Consider the following 17,447-nt stretch of genomic DNA (forward strand, 5'->3'; position numbering starts at 1 on the left):
TAGTTTTTCCACATCTCGCAAGGACGATAGGAGATTGGTTATGGAATGTTAGTTTTGGGAGGCTGGAAAGGGGGGTGGAGGCTTTTCGAAGGGTGGGGTGGCATTTTTTGAATACATTCGACTTTTCAATTTTCCCGTTCGTTTGTGGTGGCGCATGCAAATATTTTTCATATCATTCACTTTAAATAATTTTTTAGCATAACTATTAAATAATTTGTTTATATATATATATATATATATATTTATATTTATATATATATATATGTATGTATATTGAGTTTGTTTTTGCTCATTTTCATTCGTTCAATTTAAATTTTATAATTATTATCGTAATTATTATTTAATAAAATACTCAACAAATAATTTAATGTTTTTTGTTTTTCTCCTTAACCTTGTTTTCCTGCTTCCCCAGCTTCCTTATTATTTTCTGTGATGCATATGGCTCTTCTGCCTCAGCAGTATCAGCTCAGCTACTGCTTTAAATGTAATTTTTCCCATGTATTTATATTTTGATTTGTTTAGTACTATTTAAACACTTAGTAGTTATTAATTTGTTAGCTTTATATGCTTCTGTGTTTTTTTTGCATGTGTGTGTGTGTGGCACCTGTCCTCTATACAAAAACAAAGTTACATTGAATTAAATGGAAGCAAATAATGTTTAAAACATAAAATTAAAAATAAATAAAAACATCTCGTTGAGGTTTTTTTTTATCAAACATTTCGCTTGTTTATTTTTGCTTCTCTTGTTGCAGTTTCTGTTGTTTCTGTATCTTGGTTCTTGTTATTGGTTTCTTCGAGCTGCGGATCGAACCGAAACCGTTAAGTGGTAATAAAAAATAAGATAATTATAATCATAAGCATAAAAATAAAAATAAAAATATAGTAGTTCGTTTATCTTTTCCGTTTTTCTCATTAAAATATATATAAGTTATATTTTGAAGATTTGCATTTTACATAATTATATTATCAATAGATTTGCTCATACGCTTTAGCTTTAGCTTGCTCTTTCTCGCATTCAGCTCCCTCTTTGTCACTTTCTACGCATATCACTCCTTTCATTCCAGCGCCTTGTTCCTGCGACTTCCCCACACATTCTCGCATCCTGTTCTACAATTTAAATCAACACGCATACTTGAATATAGAAATGGGCCATATGTATGAATGCTTACGGTATGGGGATACTGCTAAAGGTTTACACAAATCGAACAAAAAGAATTCTGAATTATCGTATAAAAAAAAAATTAAAAAAAAAAAATCTTACAAACTGATTGGCTAAAATTAAAGGAAAGTACGTACATACAAATCGGAAACAGTTTTCTGCTTTTTACTTCTTATCGTTTTTTTTTGTAGATTTTCATCATTAATTTTAGTTTTAATTAGGCATAAATTATTTATATAAATATGTACAATTTTTTTTTGCTATTTGTTAGGGATTTTTTGTATTTTTTCCTTTTTCCCCATTTTCTTTCTTTCCTTCAGCTTGCTTTCTTTTATTCCAGTCCGCGAGTCCCTTCCGTTTCCACTAAAACTAAGTTCGGCTTTTTACTTTGCGCTTTCTCCGTACTCATAAAAGACAAAAAATGTATAAATATCCGCCTCGCCTGTTCCTGGTTCCTGGTTCCCGGTTCTCTCACTGCCCCAATCACTTCAATCACTTCCCTTATTATCTCTCTCTTTCTCTTTCCCTATCGCCGAGCTGAGCTTCTCGTTTATATTCCGTATGGAATTGGGCAGACCTCGTATCGGTTTTACATACATATAGATCAATGTATTACTGAAACATTTAGGTTGGTAGTTCATGATTTTAGTAGTTTGTATATGGTTTATATATATATATATTTCTATTAATATGCCTTGGATATTAATATTTAATACAATTTTACGCATAGTGCATTACAAATATATTCTAAAATTAAAAAAAAAATGTATATATATATTTTTTATATATATATGTATATATATATATAAATAAAAACTATTACATTACTTTATTATGTATTTAGAAGTCGATTACTTCGAATGGGCTTTACGATCTTCTTTCGGGGCGAGAGCAACCTTCCCCGCCGCCTTCACTGCCGTCTCTTCCCATATATTTCTCAGCATTTCTCGTTTGTGGCACGTTTTAAAACAAATGCTATTTCTTGAATTTCTCTTGAATCTGAATCATCTCTGAAGCCTTTTGAAATTGCATTCGATATTTTGGGTTTCGTATTGTTTGCTCAAGTACGGTCATATATGTACATAAAAGTGAGAATGAGGTCGGAGTGTGTGCGTGTGTGCGCGCGGATGTGTAATGGGATTTTGAATTGGAATAAAAACTATGAAAGATATTTTAAAAAATTAACTCAAAAATAAAAATAAGTTGGGTGGATACTTCACGAGTAAGTTAAAATCAAAATTTACGAATGCAAAAATACCCCAAATGTAAAAAAATGTATCTGTTAATATATGTCTGCGTGAAATGGTGTTATATGCCATAAAATGAGTACCGGTAATTAAACATAATTTAAATACCCTGACCTCCCTTCGATAGGGAGGGTTCTCCCTAGTGTGAATATGTTGTGTGTTGTGAATGATTGCGATTGATTGTGATGATTGAACCACAAAAGAAAAACAAAGTCCTTCAACAGAATGCAAGCTTCAACTGTGTCCCGCTTTTGTGGGTAGGGGTTTTCGGCATTTATGGGCCTGCTCTTTAAACATTTCACTTTGTTTTAAACAGTGTACTTCTTTAGTCTAAGCTAACTTGTTCTGATTTTCGAATTAATCATTACTTGATACAAAGAAGAGACCTGTTTTCTGCGCACACTTTTGCCATTCTTGTTGCTTTTCGTCCTTCATTTCTCCTGGCTTTTAAGCGGTCTAGGAAATCGGCTCTGGCTTTTTTTTAGATTTTTTTTTACGATTTTTTAGGTTTTAGATACCATCTACGTACTAATTTACATTTAGCATTTAATCATTAAATTTATATTAATTATTCTTCTTGGTTTTATAATTAACAAAAAAAAAGTATGTGTTTATAGCAGCCTTTATAAACAATTTCTCAAGCTTTTAACTCATCCTCGGCGACATTCCCCATCTCCCTATCCGGTCTTCGCATTCCATTTCTCTGCATCCGAATGCTAATGCAGAATTTAAGATTTTTATGTATAACTTTTTTCTCCAGCTTGGCTCCTATATCTGCCGTCCATCATCTGCTCCTCCTTCCGTCCTCTGCCAGCTTCTTTCGCTGTTCTCTGATTTGTTTGGGGATTTTTTTTTGTATTTTCTTTTTTTGTATTTTTTATGCTTTACGCTGTTTATCACATTTAATATACATATATATGCATATATATATTCATATATAGTTTTTTTTTTAATTTAAATTTTTGTTGTTTTGCGACTGAAAATTCATCGGGGTTGTTGCAGCAGCAACCGTTGCTTGGCGGCAGTGTTGCAGGCAGCTCTTGTTCTCCTTGTCATAGGGAATCATAGTTCTGTGTGACTACGTCTGACTACTACTACTACAGCAGCTCTTGTTGCAACAGCAGCTTGTGCTGCTGCTGCTGCAGTTGCGCCTGCTGCTGCAGTTGTTGCTGCTGCCAGCGCTTGTACTTCCCCTGGTATGTTGGTGTTATTGCTTGCACAGAGCCAGCAGCAGCAGCGGCATCTCCACTCCCCACTGTGTTGTTCTTCTTCGGGCTGCTTTTGTTGTATGTAAGGTTGCTGTTGTTGTTGTTGGCGTTGGCGTTATTGTTATTTTTGTTGTTGTTGTTGTTGTTGTAGCCATAGTTATAATAGTTGTAGTTGCTGTTGCTGGTAATGTTATTGTTATTATTGTAGTTGCTGCTGCTGCTATAGTGGGTGGCCTCCATCATGTAGTGGGTCTCATAGCAGTAGGCTGCATCGAGCAGCGTTGCTGCATAATTATTGCTACTACTAACCTGCAACTGCTGCTGCTGGATCTGTTGCAGGTTCAGTGCTGCTGACACGTTAGCAACGGCGAATTATGAATTAGAATTTCGCTTGGTTGGCAGCTAGGATGAACTGGATTGGTTCATATTGCCAAACATGTGGGCAGAGAACGATGTCTGGCCGGCTGAGTTGGCCTGCGACGTCGACGACTGCTGCTGCTGTTGTTGCTGCTGTTGTTGTTGCTGCTGCGCTTGCTGCTGCTGATTGAGCGAGCCCCGTCCGTGCTTCGGTATCGGTGGCTGGATGTACTCGTGCCGGGCCAGAGCGAACACATCCATGCGGTCCTCCTTTCGGTACGCCAAGCAGCCGCGGATGAAGCTCTGTGCGAAAGAGGATTAGCTTTGAAGGCAAATTGCAGCTAAGAGCAGACACTTACCTTGGCCTCGTTGGAGACTGTTGGCTTGTTGGAGAACTGCACCTCGGTGGCTTTCAGGATCGTGTTCTCCTCAAGGATGGTCGCTTGCGACTGATTGTGCCCGAACGGCTTCTTTCCGTAGAGGCACTGGTAGAAGATCACGCCCACGCTCCACACGTCCACCTTCGAAGATATCTTTGGGGGATTCTTGCCCACCACAAAACACTCGGGTGGCAGGTACCTGTCAACAAATTATTAAGCAAGAGGAACAGGAGAGGATCACGGCAATGCACTCACCAGTAGGTGCCCGCGCCCTGGGAGGTCAGATCCATGCCGTGGTCGGGATTGTAGTTCTCGTCGTCCATCACCTTGGACAGACCGAAGTCAGTGATTTTGATCTCGCCACAGACGTTGCCCTCGGTCAGCAATATGTTGCCGGGCTTCAGGTCGTAGTGGATGACCGGCGGCTTAATCTCATTTAGATACTTAAGGGCAGACACAACCTGGCAATGGCAATGACAATGGTACAGGGTAAGTATGGATAGTAACTAAAAACATCTAGAGGTGGTACTTACCTGCATTATTATCGAGCGCGCCTCACGCTCGGGTATAGTCTTATGTTGCTTCAGATAGAAGTCCAGATCGTGGCCGTCGCAGTACTCGAGGACCGTGCAGAACGAATTCGCGTCGATCTCAAAGACGTCGTAGAGCTTGACAACCCGCGGGTGATCCAGAGCCTTGTGTATATTGTATTCCCGCAAGGCGTGTCTGTGATAAGCAATTGGTTTTTTCGATGGAAAAGATTTTAGTCAAGGTTTATTGATAGTCAGAGTGTCCCGCCCAGGCTACGCAATTTTCAGGACTACTAATCGCTTCCAACAATTTGTAATCTTTATCTTTTGAAAACTACTAAGCTTATTTTAATTCAGTACTATTCAGACCTACGTCTCCACTTGGGTAATGAAAGCTACTACAGTCTACTCTGTCCCTGGCGCCCTCATCTTCTCCTCATCGCTTCTACTCACTTGATATAATTAGCTTTCTTATCCTCCTTCCAATCCTTGTTTAATTGGTGCACCTTACATGCGACATAGCGTTGCTCCTTGAGGTCGAAGGCCTTGTGCACCTCTGAGAAGCCACCCTTGCCCAGGAGCATCAGCAGGAGATAGCGATCGTTCAGCACGGGATGATTGTTGAAGCGGGACTGCGGATGTGACATAATTGGTTAGTTAGAAGACAAAGGGTGGTGGACAGAGCTCCACCATGGGACAGAAAACCCACCTGATCCTCGTTAAGTATCCGCTTTAGTTCGCGGATGTGCAGGTTGCGCTCCCGCTCGAGCTTCTCCATTTCGAGCTGGAGGTCGGCGTCCTCCTTCTTGAGTGCGTTCTGCCGCAGCTTTAGGATCTCATCATACTCGTAGTACTCCTGCGCGGTGTACGCTCCGGACACGGGGTCCGGCTTAAGGAAAGTGCCCGAGTCGGAGCAACTGCCGCTGTCGTTGCCGCCGATGCCTCCTCCTCCCCGGTCGGATAACCGGTCGCCGACGCCGCCAGAGTTGCCAACGTTGCCGCCGGAACCGCCGCCGCCGTTGTGCAGCATTTGGGCCTGATTGGCCTGTGTCGAGTTGGAACGGGACAGGCCGCGTCCGCCGCCACCGCCTCCGCTTCCAACGGCGCCGACTCCTCCGACGCCACCGCCGCTGCCTCCGACGCCGGCACCACCTCCGCCTCCAATCCCGCCCGCATTGTTGCCGCCCAAACCGCTGTCGACGCTACCAGCCGCTCCTCCACCCAGTCGGTCGCTACCGGGACCGCTGGCCACGCCTCCCGTCAGCTGGGAAGAGTCGTTTGAGTTGGAGTTTTGCTGCTGTTGCTGCTGGTGCTGCGCCTGCTGCTGCTGGTTGTTCTGGTTGCTGTTGTTGTTTCGCTTGCGGCCAGACTCGGCGGGACGTTTCTTCATCAGCTGCTTCTTTTGCCGGTCGATCTCCTCGCGCTCCGCGGTGATCTCCTCCTGACGCCTGCTCAACTCCTGGAACGCATATCCGTCCGTCCAATTCTCCTGCGAATCAAAATTATAGTTATTACTTGTTCTAGGCGAGAGGGAAGGACAGCCTTACCTGGAATGTGGCGCCCACTCGTTGAGTCACAAACTGGCCAAGTCGAAGACGATTCTGCATGCACTTCTGGCGCGCCTCTTTCTTCTCGATGCTGCTCTTCTCCTTAAGCAGCTTCTTCACTACGTCGATGCACTTGGCAATGTGCGACTTGTGCTGGTCGATCGTCTTCTGGTTGCCAAGGATCTGGCACTTCTGTTCGTCCGACAACCGCGTCACCTCGTCCAGCTTCACCTTGATGGACTCGAGCTCAGTCTCACGGTCCTCGAGCTGGTGCAGGAAGATCTCGGTCTGCGTGGCCTTGGTGTACGTGAGGATCGCCGCGGGTAAGCCCATTGGAGGGGGTGGTGGTAGGGGCGGGCCAACTCCCACATTCACGCCCACGCCAACATTAACCCCGACCATCCCAACAACGCCTAGGGACCCGATTTGATGTGGATGCGAGGGCACCACAGTCGCCGTCGAGGTCGTCGGTGGTCCGAGTTGTTGCTGCTGCTGCTGTTGCTGTTGTTGTTGCTGCTGTTGCTGCTGCTGCGGCGTCTGCTGCTGTTGGATGGAGGCCAGAGTGAGGGGATGACCCAGGCCAACGACCACGTGCGGAGGAACCATTTGATTGGAAGTCTGTTGCTGCTGCTGTTGCCGCTGCTGCTGCTGTTGCGCCTTGCTGGAGTTGACGTAATGGAAATCGGAGCCGGGCTGCTGTTGCTGCTGCTGCGGAGTCTGTGTCTGAGGGCTAGCCGGCGGGTATAGCGAGTAGGCGCTACTGGTCTGCACTTGCACCTGGCTGGCGCTCCCGCCACTGGCCCCGCTCGCCGCCGTTTGTTGCGTCGCCTGTTGTTGTTGCTGCTGCTGCTGAGCGGACGAGGGCGACTTGCTGCCTCCGCCTGTATGGGAACCTCTGAGGCCCGAGGGATTGCCTCCGCCACCGCCGGCCCCGACGGCCACGCCCGTCTGCTGTTTGTTGAAGTAGTCGTTGATCTTCTTGTTGTCGCTGCCAGGCAGCATGAGTCGAGCGCTCTTGCCGCCGCCACTGCCGGACCCAGAGCCTCCACTTGCTCCGGAGCCACCGCTCCCGGCTCCGCCTGCCCCGCCACCACTGCCACCGCCCAGGCGGTCGACAAGGCCCAGGCTCATATTCACCTTGGGCATATCACGAAAGGCGAGGGACTTTCCCTTCAGGCTGCTGTTGTTCACCGATCCGCCAGAGCCTCCTCCGCCGGATCCTCCACCACCACCACTCCCCGCTTCATCCGTACTGCTGTGCGGTAATTTCCGTTTACGTTTCCGTTCCGCTGGCGTGCGCGGCTGTTTGTTGGCCGTCGTCGTGGCGGATGTCAAGTACGATATTTCTCCAGCCACGCCCCCATTGTTCGAGTGCTGCTGAGGGGGCGGCGGGGGTGGCTGCTGCATGCCCAGGGCGGGCGGAAAGGCGGGATGCTGTTGTTGCTGCTGAAGGGCAGGAGTTGCTCCTGCACTTAGCATGTCGTTGACATCCTTCTCGCTGTGCGAGGAGCCAGTGCTCATATTCGAGTCCGGGTTACTGCTGCCCTGGTGCGACTGCAGCCCTTGTTGTTGCAGCGACTGCTGCTGCTGGTGGAAGTGTTGCTGCTGCTGAGCCTGGTGCAACTGCTGCTGCTGCGGGTGCTGGAGCTGGTGCAGCTGATGCGGATGCTTCTGCAGGTGCTGCAAATGTGGCTGCGTCAGGATCTGCTGCGCCTGCTGCTGGGGATTCTGCTGCTCCTGCTGCTGCTGTCCCGTCTGCTGCTGGGCGCTGTGGTGGTTAGCGAAGTGCTGGTGCTGCTGTTGGGGCGGGGGCTGTGGTGTCGGCTGCTGCGGCGGCTGCAGCTGCTGTTGCTGGTTGGGATGGTGGTGACTTAGGGCCGAAGTGGTTTGTGGGGCCATTTGCAACTGAGCGCCGGCGGACATCTGCAATGGCAGAAAGATACGTATAAGCACTAACCATACAGCATATAGACAACCCATTTCATACAACGAAAATGGACGCGAAAATTTCTTGCTACAGGCCCCAGCAGGCCCCAGAGCGGATTTCTTACGCTCTCTTACGCTCATCGTTCGTTCATCTTACGCTCATTCTCGCATTAAATGTTTTCTGTTTCTCAGTCTCTAAACGGAGCGCGATGAAGAAGGTTGGCCTGCGCTTCGGTTGATCTTTGTATGTATGCGTGTCACACATTCACATACATGGGTGTATGTGTGCGTGCGATTTCGTTTCGAAGCCAGCGCACAAAATTTTGATTTTTCTTACTTTTAAGGCTTGCTACCCTAACAAAATTCGGGTATTCGTTATTTGATGAAATGACGAAAGAAATTATATTATTTTGTATATTATATTTTTTTATTATTTCAGCATACATTTTTAATTTATTTAGGAATAAGATTAAGTGTTAGTAGTAAAATGTTTTCTGTATATATATTTTTACGAATCATTAAAAATCAATATACTGAGAAAGTGTCAGAGTATATTTCGGTCGGAGTCACTTAAAGCGCCGTTTGCTTTTAAGTTTTTGTTGTTCTGCAAGAGGCTTGTGCATGCCTACTCTAACGATGGAATGATTTTTAGGGGAGGGTGAAGACGGGTGAAGAATTAAATTACTTTTTAAAGTTATTATATATAAGGAAATATATATAAGGAAATTATTAAATTAACGACAATAATTTAATTAAATCTCACAATAACCCAAAATATAATAACAAGTGCCTGAAAAATTGTAAACAAAAAAGGTAAACAAGTCCATCAGCTGTTTTCGTGTCTTCACCCTCCCCTAAAAATCATTCCATCGTTAGAGTAGGCATGCACAAGCCTCTTGCAGAACAACAAAAACTTAAAAGCAATCGGCGCTTTAAGTGACTCCGACCGAAATATACTCTGACACTTTCTCAGTATATTGATTTTTAATGATTCGTAAAAATATATATACAGAAAACATTTTACTACTAACACTTAATCTTATTCCTAAATAAATTAAAAATGTATGCTGAAATAATAAAAAAAAATAAAATAAAAAATAATATAATTTCTTTCGTCATTTCATCAAATAACGAATACCCGAATTTTGTTAGGGTAGCAAGCCTTAAAAGTAAGAAAAATCAAAATTTTGTGCGCTGGCTTCGAAACGAAATCGCACGCACACATACACCCATGTATGTGAATGTGTGACACGCATACATACAAAGATCAACCGAAGCGCAGGCCAACCTTCTTCATCGCGCTCCGTTTAGAGACTGAGAAACAGAAAACATTTATTGCGAGAATGAGCGTAAGATGAACGAACGATGAGCGTAAGAGAGCGTAAGAAATCCGCTCTGGGGCCTGCTGGGGCCTGTCGCAAGAAATTTTCGCGTCCATTTTCGTTGTATGAAATGGGTTGTCTATATGCTGTATGGTTAGTGGTATAAGTTAGTGCGCTGATCACTGAAATTCCTTTACGAGGCTCTCAAATGAAATCATGAACTTTTGTTGACAGTTAACACATTAATGTTTGAATTGAATAGAATTGACAGATACGTTCTACAGTCTTAGATTTAAAAATAAATACGATTTTTTTGTTCACGAGTACTTTTATCATGAAAGAATGAACATTTCCTTTATTTCCCCTCAAATATAAAGATGGACATGCATTTTCACGTTTGACAAGAAAACGAAATCAAAAATTGTGGTTGCCACCACAACTTTTAGTGTTGCCACAATATACTTAAAATAACAAACAAGTTTCTTGTTAATTTATTTATTTTTTTGTGGTAATTTTTATTTTTTTAATTTTTTTTTGCCTTGCCACTTTGCAAAACAGCCTGCCGTTCTGTCGCCGTGTTTGTTTTGATCCCTTGCTTCGCTTCCCACAGTTCCTCTTCAGAGAGAATGAGTGCTGCCACATGCTCGCCATTGCGACTAGGTGGCAACCCAGGGGCGGTGGCAGCGGCTGGGGCAGCGCAAAGGGAAATGTGCAAAATAAATGTTCGAGCGAGAGAGAGAGATGCAATGAAATGAAAACGAGAGAGCGGCCGTATGCGTTTGGAGAGAGCCAAAGAAAGACAGAGACAGCAAATACAACGAAGAGCGTGTGCATCAGCGTGTGTGTGTGTGTAATTTTTTTATCAAAAAGCAAAGCGTAAAGACAATGAAATGAACAGAAGAAAATTTAAAACAATTTAAGAAATGAAAATGGCTACCCATAACTTTTTTTGCACTATTTTTTATATTCCCCCTCCCTCTTGCTTACTCTCTTTTGCTCGGGCACTCGCACTTTCAACCAATTTCAGGCTTATTGGATGATTTTAAAAAAGTCTACAGATAATTTTAACAAGTTTTAATGACCACTATAATGCCGTTCACCTTCTTTAAGCGCCGCATATTTTTCTGCACACACATACGTGGCTGTGTGTATGTGTGTGTATGCGTCCTTCGTGCGTGTGAGTATGTGTCGGAGGCCGCGCGCGTGTGTGCGTTTTTCACATTCTATTACAATTTTATCACATTCATATTGCTTTTTAATGTATTTTCACGTATTCCATGCTTTGGAAACTTTCTATAGCATTAAATTTTCACATTCGTTGCATATTTTCAATATTTTTTCTGTATTTATTCTTGGTTAATTCGTTGGTTCGCAGTTTAGTCCGATTTTTTTTGCAGTCGCTTTCAACGTGCGCGTGTGTGTTTGTAAAATGGTAACGAGCGGAGCGAAAGAAAGAAGGTGCAAATACACAGAGTTAACAACCAAGAAGAAGCGAAGAAGAGAGGTGAGAGAGCCAGCAGAGCGTCTCGCCACCCGAGAGCCCGTGGGAAAGAAAGAGAGCGCACGTTCGACAGCAGCGAGAGAGCGAGAGTGCGAGAGCACGAGTGAGCGTTACTATTCGCTCATTTGCAAAATCCGAACACCAAAACAGACACGAAAAGAAAAGTACAATACAAATTAATCCGATTGACAACCGTTGCCGCTTCTTCTTCTTCTTTTACGTCTCTCTTCTCCGTTTTGCTTCCTTGGGGCCCTGCTGCTTGTTTTTTATGATAAATATTTTTCGCCTAGCGACTTCCGCGCGCGTTGAGCAAACTAAAGGCCGCAACTACAACTACAACACGACAAGCAGCGACAGCGGCGGCAGCAGCAGAGGCAGGAGCCAGCGTCGCTGTTTGCTGTCGCTGCCGCGTCGCTTCTGCTGCAGCCTCTTCCTTCCTGCTCCCCTTCCCCTTTACTTTTTTCTTACCATTCCACAACATAGCCTGCAACTTCCAACGGAAAGCAGCTGCTGCTGCGGCTGCTGCTATTGTTGTTGGCGTTGCTGGAAGAGAGGATAGAGTCGAGAACGGCGAGCAGCCGGCGTCTTTGACAATTCGCGAGCGACGACACCGGCAGAGGGCGCCGTTACCACACTTAAAAATAACAGCAGCAACAACAGCGCAACAGTGTTGCCAACTAATCAAAATAAATAATTCCATATCGAGTTTCCTTTAATTGCCAAAGAGTCTGTTCGAATGTTGAACCCACTATACGCCATTATGTTTATTGGCTACAAACTTGCATTATTAATGGCTGCGGTAATGGGCAGTTGATTTGGCCGAGAAGATTGGGATTTTCTTGGGAGACTATTTAAGATATTTCAGATAGAAATTTTATACCGTTTTTCAAATGAAAAACTGGTCGAGATGAAGGGTTTCACACTCCCTAGGAATTTATTTCAAAAGATCGACGATAAGCGTAGATAAGCTACCACCTTTGCAATCTTCTGTTCAGTCTTCTGACCCCTCTCCTTTTCAGGGGTCTTTGGTCAACAGCTGTCGCTGCATCGACTCGCGAAGGAGACAACGAGAGTAGAGGAGATGGGGATAAGGAGGAAACATATACACATGCATGCATATACATATAGTGTCATACATACAAACATACATAAAAAGAAGTGGAGAAGAAAAGCTCGGAGAGGGGGAAACATGTTGCCAAACATGGCCAAAGTAAAAAAAAAAAAATGGTAACGGCCAGCGAACACAAAATTGGCTACACCAGAGCCGCAGACAAAGCCAAAGAGAGGTAGAAAGAGCGATAACGATGGAGAGAAGAAAGATGGAGAATGGGGAAAGGGAATGGTAATGGGGAAAGGTAGAGGGAAATGGGGAGAAAACGAGACGAACGAAAGGCCAGACAATGGAATGAGCTGATGATGATAACAAGCGAATGAGCTGAGGGGAAGCGGGGAGGGGAGAGGGGGAAACATTGAGGGGGGAGCAAGAGGTGGAAATGAAGAAAGAGGGCAAAAAGCAAAGCGCAAAACGAAAAGCTACAAACGACTACGACTTAATTTTTGGGCCTTTGCTTTACATGCGCGTGAATGAGATAAATCTATGATGATGATTATGCTTCTGCTGTGCTGTGCTGTGCTGCAGTGGAAAAGGGAGCGGGAGTGGGAGAGGGGCATATAGAAGAAGGGGAGCATGGGCATGCGAAAAAGACTAGAGAAGAGCAGCGCGCTGATACTCTCAAATGTGGAATTGAAATTCGGACCAAGATGGAACGGAATGGCATGACAAATGATGTGGTAGGGGCAGCTGGGGAGCCAGCATCGGGGGGAGAGCGAGAGGCCAGCAGAGTGGGTGGCTGGGCCTTGTGTGGGTGTGGCACCGAAAGCAATGGAACTCACTTGCATTACGCATGCATTTCTTATTGAGAGAAAATAAGTTGACAAGAGGGGGAGAGAGGGGGACGAGCGCAAAGAGAGCGAAGCCCCGTTGAGAGGCACATTCCAATAGTGCTTCAACAACCGTTGTATTATTTTTTCTAGTGCGTGCAACGTTATTCTAGGAGCTACAGCAAACACTGCCTAATAAAGACCGACCTAACCATAAATATAATTTACAAATACATATCTTTTAACATAAAATATATACATACATATGTATATTTTTATTGTTGAAAGTATTTTTTTTTTTTAGATTTATTTTTAATTGAGGTTTTACTGCTATGCTGCAGTGCAGTGTGGTTTATTTAAGCGAAACAAACTAGTTTTCTTTTTCATGTACAATGTCTGTTTGTAAGTAAAATGTATTTATTTTTCATTTTTTGCAATATTGTGATAAGAGTAGTAGGTGTCTTTCAAATATAGATATTAACCATTTGCTTGTGCGTGTGACTGTTTTTTTGAAACTGGTTTGCCATCCCGCCAAAGACGTTGACTTCAAGCAAACGAAACGAAAAAATAAAAATATATGGGTAAAAAAAATAAAATAAATAAACAGAAGGAACAGCAACAACAAACGGTAGGCAACATCGAACCTCAGCAGCGAACTCGGCTCGAACTGCGACGCCAGGTCGCTGCCGCGTCCACCACTGCTCTGCTGACGCTCAGCAGTTTAACAGCGTCGATGAGTCAAGGTCGAGAGACGTCACGCAAATTTTCGTTTTCATTGCCTTTTGCCCAGACAAAAAATACAACACCAACACAAAGAGCCGCAAACACATGCTGTTTTATTTTTAGACCCGACTGCCAGCCGAAGTGGAACCGAAGCATAACGAGCGGCGCCGGAGAGAGACAGAGTGTAGCTCCAACCGGAGAGCGCCAACATCTGCTGGTTTAACAAATGAATGAATAAAGTATAAACGACACGTTCGTGTTGTTGTTGTTGCCGTTTAAATTTAGGCTATTGACAATTGTGTGCAATTTAAAAATAAAAAACATTATCTTAACTTTTAGATTAGGGCAATTAATTTAGGGCCGTAATAGAGTGCCGATTAACCCATTTACCGTCCAGACACTTCACATCAGTTCTTTTTTTTTATAAAGCAGTGGTCGGCACTCAATACATTAATATAATATGAATGCATTAGTATTAGTAACGAATAGAAGAAAAAAGGCTGCAAGCATGACGTTTCAAATATTTATACTGTGTGTGTGCGGCAGAGCTCGAGCAGAGAAATTTCCTATGCCCCTGGGACAGGGCCCTGCCGACCACCGTTTTAAAGAATATTGATATAAAATAAAAATGGCTCTAACATAATCCTGTTTAGTCAGAAAGCTATGAAATTCATTCCATTCCATTTTTTTTGCTGGTACACTCTCTTATCAGTCTGTTTATTGCCCGTTTCACAAATTGTTTGCTCAATTTTTTGCTGGCAACTTTTTCAGCAGTTCCAAAGTCACCAGATCCCCGCTTCAATTCCAGTTTATTTTTGCGCACTTATCAGATCTACTATTTTTCCCCCATTTTAATTTGAGTTATTCCCATTGGGCTAACATTAGCACCCTAACAGTCGGCTACTCTGTTATTTCTGTGTGGCCCAATTTGCCACTGTAAGCGCTGGCGTCGCAGTCGACGCAGGCTCGGCGCGCAGCAATCGCTGCCGCTTACTCGCTCTCCCTCACTCTCTTGTTATCGAACAGCACGTGCGGCCAACCTTTTAATGTAAACAGAGAGAAGCACAAAAAACACTCACGCTCTTGATCAATTTGCGGCCGCTGCCGGCATTGCGTTTGCTACCATTGCTAGCGCTACGGCTGCGTTTGCGGGCGGCGGCTGAGGTCGCTGCGGCAGAGGCTAACATAATGTAGCTGTTGTTGCAGCTGCTGCTGCTATCGCTGTTTGATGTTACGGTTGTACTGCGTTTTTTCTGCTTTTCTGGATGCGATTGTTGGGGCTCTTGGTGTTGAATTTGTTGTTCGTACATTGCTAAAGCGAATGCACTATTCAAGTGGGGAGAGAGCATAGCATGTCTTTCTCTCTCTCTGAACAGCTGACACACTTGCCGGCTAAATCAGCTGCTCTCTCTCGCCCTCTCCTTGGATCTCATTCGCTTTTGCTTTGTGATTCGCACTAACACAGGCACATGAAAAAAAAAACTGGTATTTTTGGTGGAACTTTTTTTAGTAGGAAGTTGTGCGCGAATTTTTGCGATACGACACGACACGTCACGTTGCTCGCTCTTTAAGTTCGACAATGAGAGCCAGTCGGCTAAAATTGGCAATTCAAATCCACACACACGACACTCGCGTTACACGTACACACTTAAACAAAAAAAATCAACTGAACTCAACGAACGTTCGATAGGTGTTTTTCTGTTTGCTTTCTGTTCTTTCGTTTTGTTCCTGTTTTGGTTTCGGTTTCGTATGCCGCTGTCGCCGCCTGCATGTGGATTTTTCTACGTGTACGTTAGCTTGTCGGTAACGAAGCGCGGTGTCTGCTAACCGAGTGAACTTAAATTGTGTTTAGCAACCGCCGACAAAACGAACAAACATCACCGCACCGCACCGCACCACCGCCGTCTGCAGATTTACTCGATGATTTTCATTGTTCGAGCCTCTGGTTCGCTTCGAACACATTCGGCCTGTCGAGCCGAGAACGAGAGAGTCGAACACCATCCTTTTCGATCCAACTGCACAATACGCAACATGTCGTGTCGAGCATGAGAGCCGTCTGCAGCGACAGCGACAATGTCGCTCGGGTCTCTCTCTGTCTCCTTCTTGATGCTTCTCAACTGTTCTTGTAGGCAAGGCCGCCGGCTGCACTGCCGGTGCCACATCGCTTCAACTGCGGCTGCTGCGTTAGAAAGCTCGCTATCTACATACATACATATGTATCTACATATCTACATATTTTCTTGAAATATTTTTTTATTGTTCTGACCAATCAAGATTTTATGCAATCCTACGGTTTTGGTGGAAGCAGGTATGAGAAAGGCAGACAGGTATCTTATAACATAGTGGAGACGACTAGATGCTTTTTTCGCTCCCCTTAAATTTTAGTACCAAGATCTTTTCGATCACCTCGAAATATGTATGTATCTATGTATGTACATATAATGGGTATGCAAATGGGGCAAGTCAATTAACCACAAATTAAACGAAATGAAATTCAAGACGAAAATAAAATTACGTGCTCGAACACGACAAAAGTCATTGGCATGGAATGACGTGATGTATCGTGAGTACTTACTGTTGCATATTTCGACTTTCAGCAACGAACTTAAAATCAATTAACTCAGGCTGAACATTTTGTACTTTTGCCAGTTTCCATTTATCATTTCTCTCATTTTTTTAAAATCATTTTCTTTCCAAGGATGAGCTGACTTCGTCGATAGCCCAGTAGTCAACTCAGTTCGGTTTTTACAACTTTCACCCGATACACCCAACACAAATGCAAATAGATCTGCCAAATGATTTACTTTTCCATGTACTATATACATTTGTACCCATATTTCAGACCATGTATGATTTTTGCATACGATTTGGTGGTTATGTTGGATATATGTATGTACATATATCGGCATGCTAATGTATATTATGCTTTCCCAGGTCCCTGAAAAATGAAAACGAATGTCAGCTGACGTAATCGACCAGCATAACAAATAAAATAAGAGATTCGGCGTGTAAAACAAAAGTTTTGTGAGTCGGGCGCGTGTGTCGCCGTCGTCAAGTTGAGTCAATCAACAAACACATACGCCGCAGAGCTCTATAATCGTCAGATGTGCACACGAACCTACAGTCTGCCTTCGTTGCGGACCTATGACGTACACGGAATTGTATTTTCCTTCAGAACCCCTTCACGCTTTAGTGAAATTCAGATGAAATTCTATTACTTGTTCTATTACTTTTTACTGAACTTGTTGGGTCCATGTATCGACAGTTCACTGTCTCTCTAAATTATTCAATATCGTAAATTGCTAAGCTACCTCACCATAAAAAATGGCACCAAAAAACGCTGGGAACTGAAAACAAACATTTTAGGTATAGGCTTTTTAAATCTGGCACGATTTCAATCATATGGGTCAGTCGAGTCAAAAAGACTAGATATTATAAATTAATTATTTATCAAGTTTGTTTTTTAGGGACTTCTAGGAAGGGCATAAACTTGCAACTAACGGAAGGTGTTGAACGTTTACTGGGAGTGTATAAGTGCTACAGCGTTTGGGGTTTATTGGGTTTCTTTGTCGTTTTTGTTTCTTTTTGATACCCACCACTCAACCACACACACAAACCAATCAAAAAAAAAAATAAAAATAATATTAAGAAAAAGCACAAAAAATT

General features: G+C 43.7%; 2 protein-coding genes across 6 annotated transcripts in view; both read right to left on the minus strand.

The window, feature by feature from the left end:
- Positions 1-2,935: 2,935 nt before the first annotated feature.
- LOC138925583 (putative mediator of RNA polymerase II transcription subunit 15) lies at positions 2,936-3,862 on the minus strand. The gene has a single exon (XM_070276387.1). It carries the CDS (start codon positions 3,855-3,857, stop codon positions 3,504-3,506), a length of 354 nt encoding a protein of 117 aa, XP_070132488.1. The 5' UTR covers positions 3,858-3,862; the 3' UTR covers positions 2,936-3,503.
- A 154-nt stretch (positions 3,863-4,016) lies between these two features.
- Positions 4,017-17,447, minus strand: part of Tlk (Tousled-like kinase) — a 58,556-nt gene continuing 45,125 nt past the window's right edge. For 3 of the 5 annotated variants that reach the window (XM_017254076.3, XM_017254077.3, XM_043213012.2), the window contains 7 exons: positions 6,429-8,351; positions 5,591-6,370; positions 5,335-5,513; positions 4,885-5,077; positions 4,607-4,812; positions 4,331-4,550; positions 4,017-4,274 (listed from right to left, as the gene is read on the minus strand). In XM_017254076.3, coding sequence (XP_017109565.2) covers positions 4,017-4,274; positions 4,331-4,550; positions 4,607-4,812; positions 4,885-5,077; positions 5,335-5,513; positions 5,591-6,370; positions 6,429-8,351 — 3,759 coding nt within the window. Of the gene's footprint in view, positions 4,275-4,330; positions 4,551-4,606; positions 4,813-4,884; positions 5,078-5,334; positions 5,514-5,590; positions 6,371-6,428; positions 8,352-10,776; positions 11,496-14,860; positions 15,661-17,447 lie in introns of those variants that run through there. The other 2 variants (XM_017254075.3, XM_017254078.3) reach the window with 2 other exon arrangements.

The sequence above is a fragment of the Drosophila bipectinata genome, chromosome XR (genome assembly GCF_030179905.1).
Source record: "Drosophila bipectinata strain 14024-0381.07 chromosome XR, DbipHiC1v2, whole genome shotgun sequence".
NCBI classification, from domain to species: domain Eukaryota; kingdom Metazoa; phylum Arthropoda; class Insecta; order Diptera; family Drosophilidae; genus Drosophila; species Drosophila bipectinata.

What these genes read in the sequence shown, in the direction of transcription:
- LOC138925583 (XM_070276387.1), bottom strand. Translation starts at nt 3,857, where the DNA reads ATGATGGAGGCCACCCACTATAGCAGCAGCAGCAACTACAATAATAAC.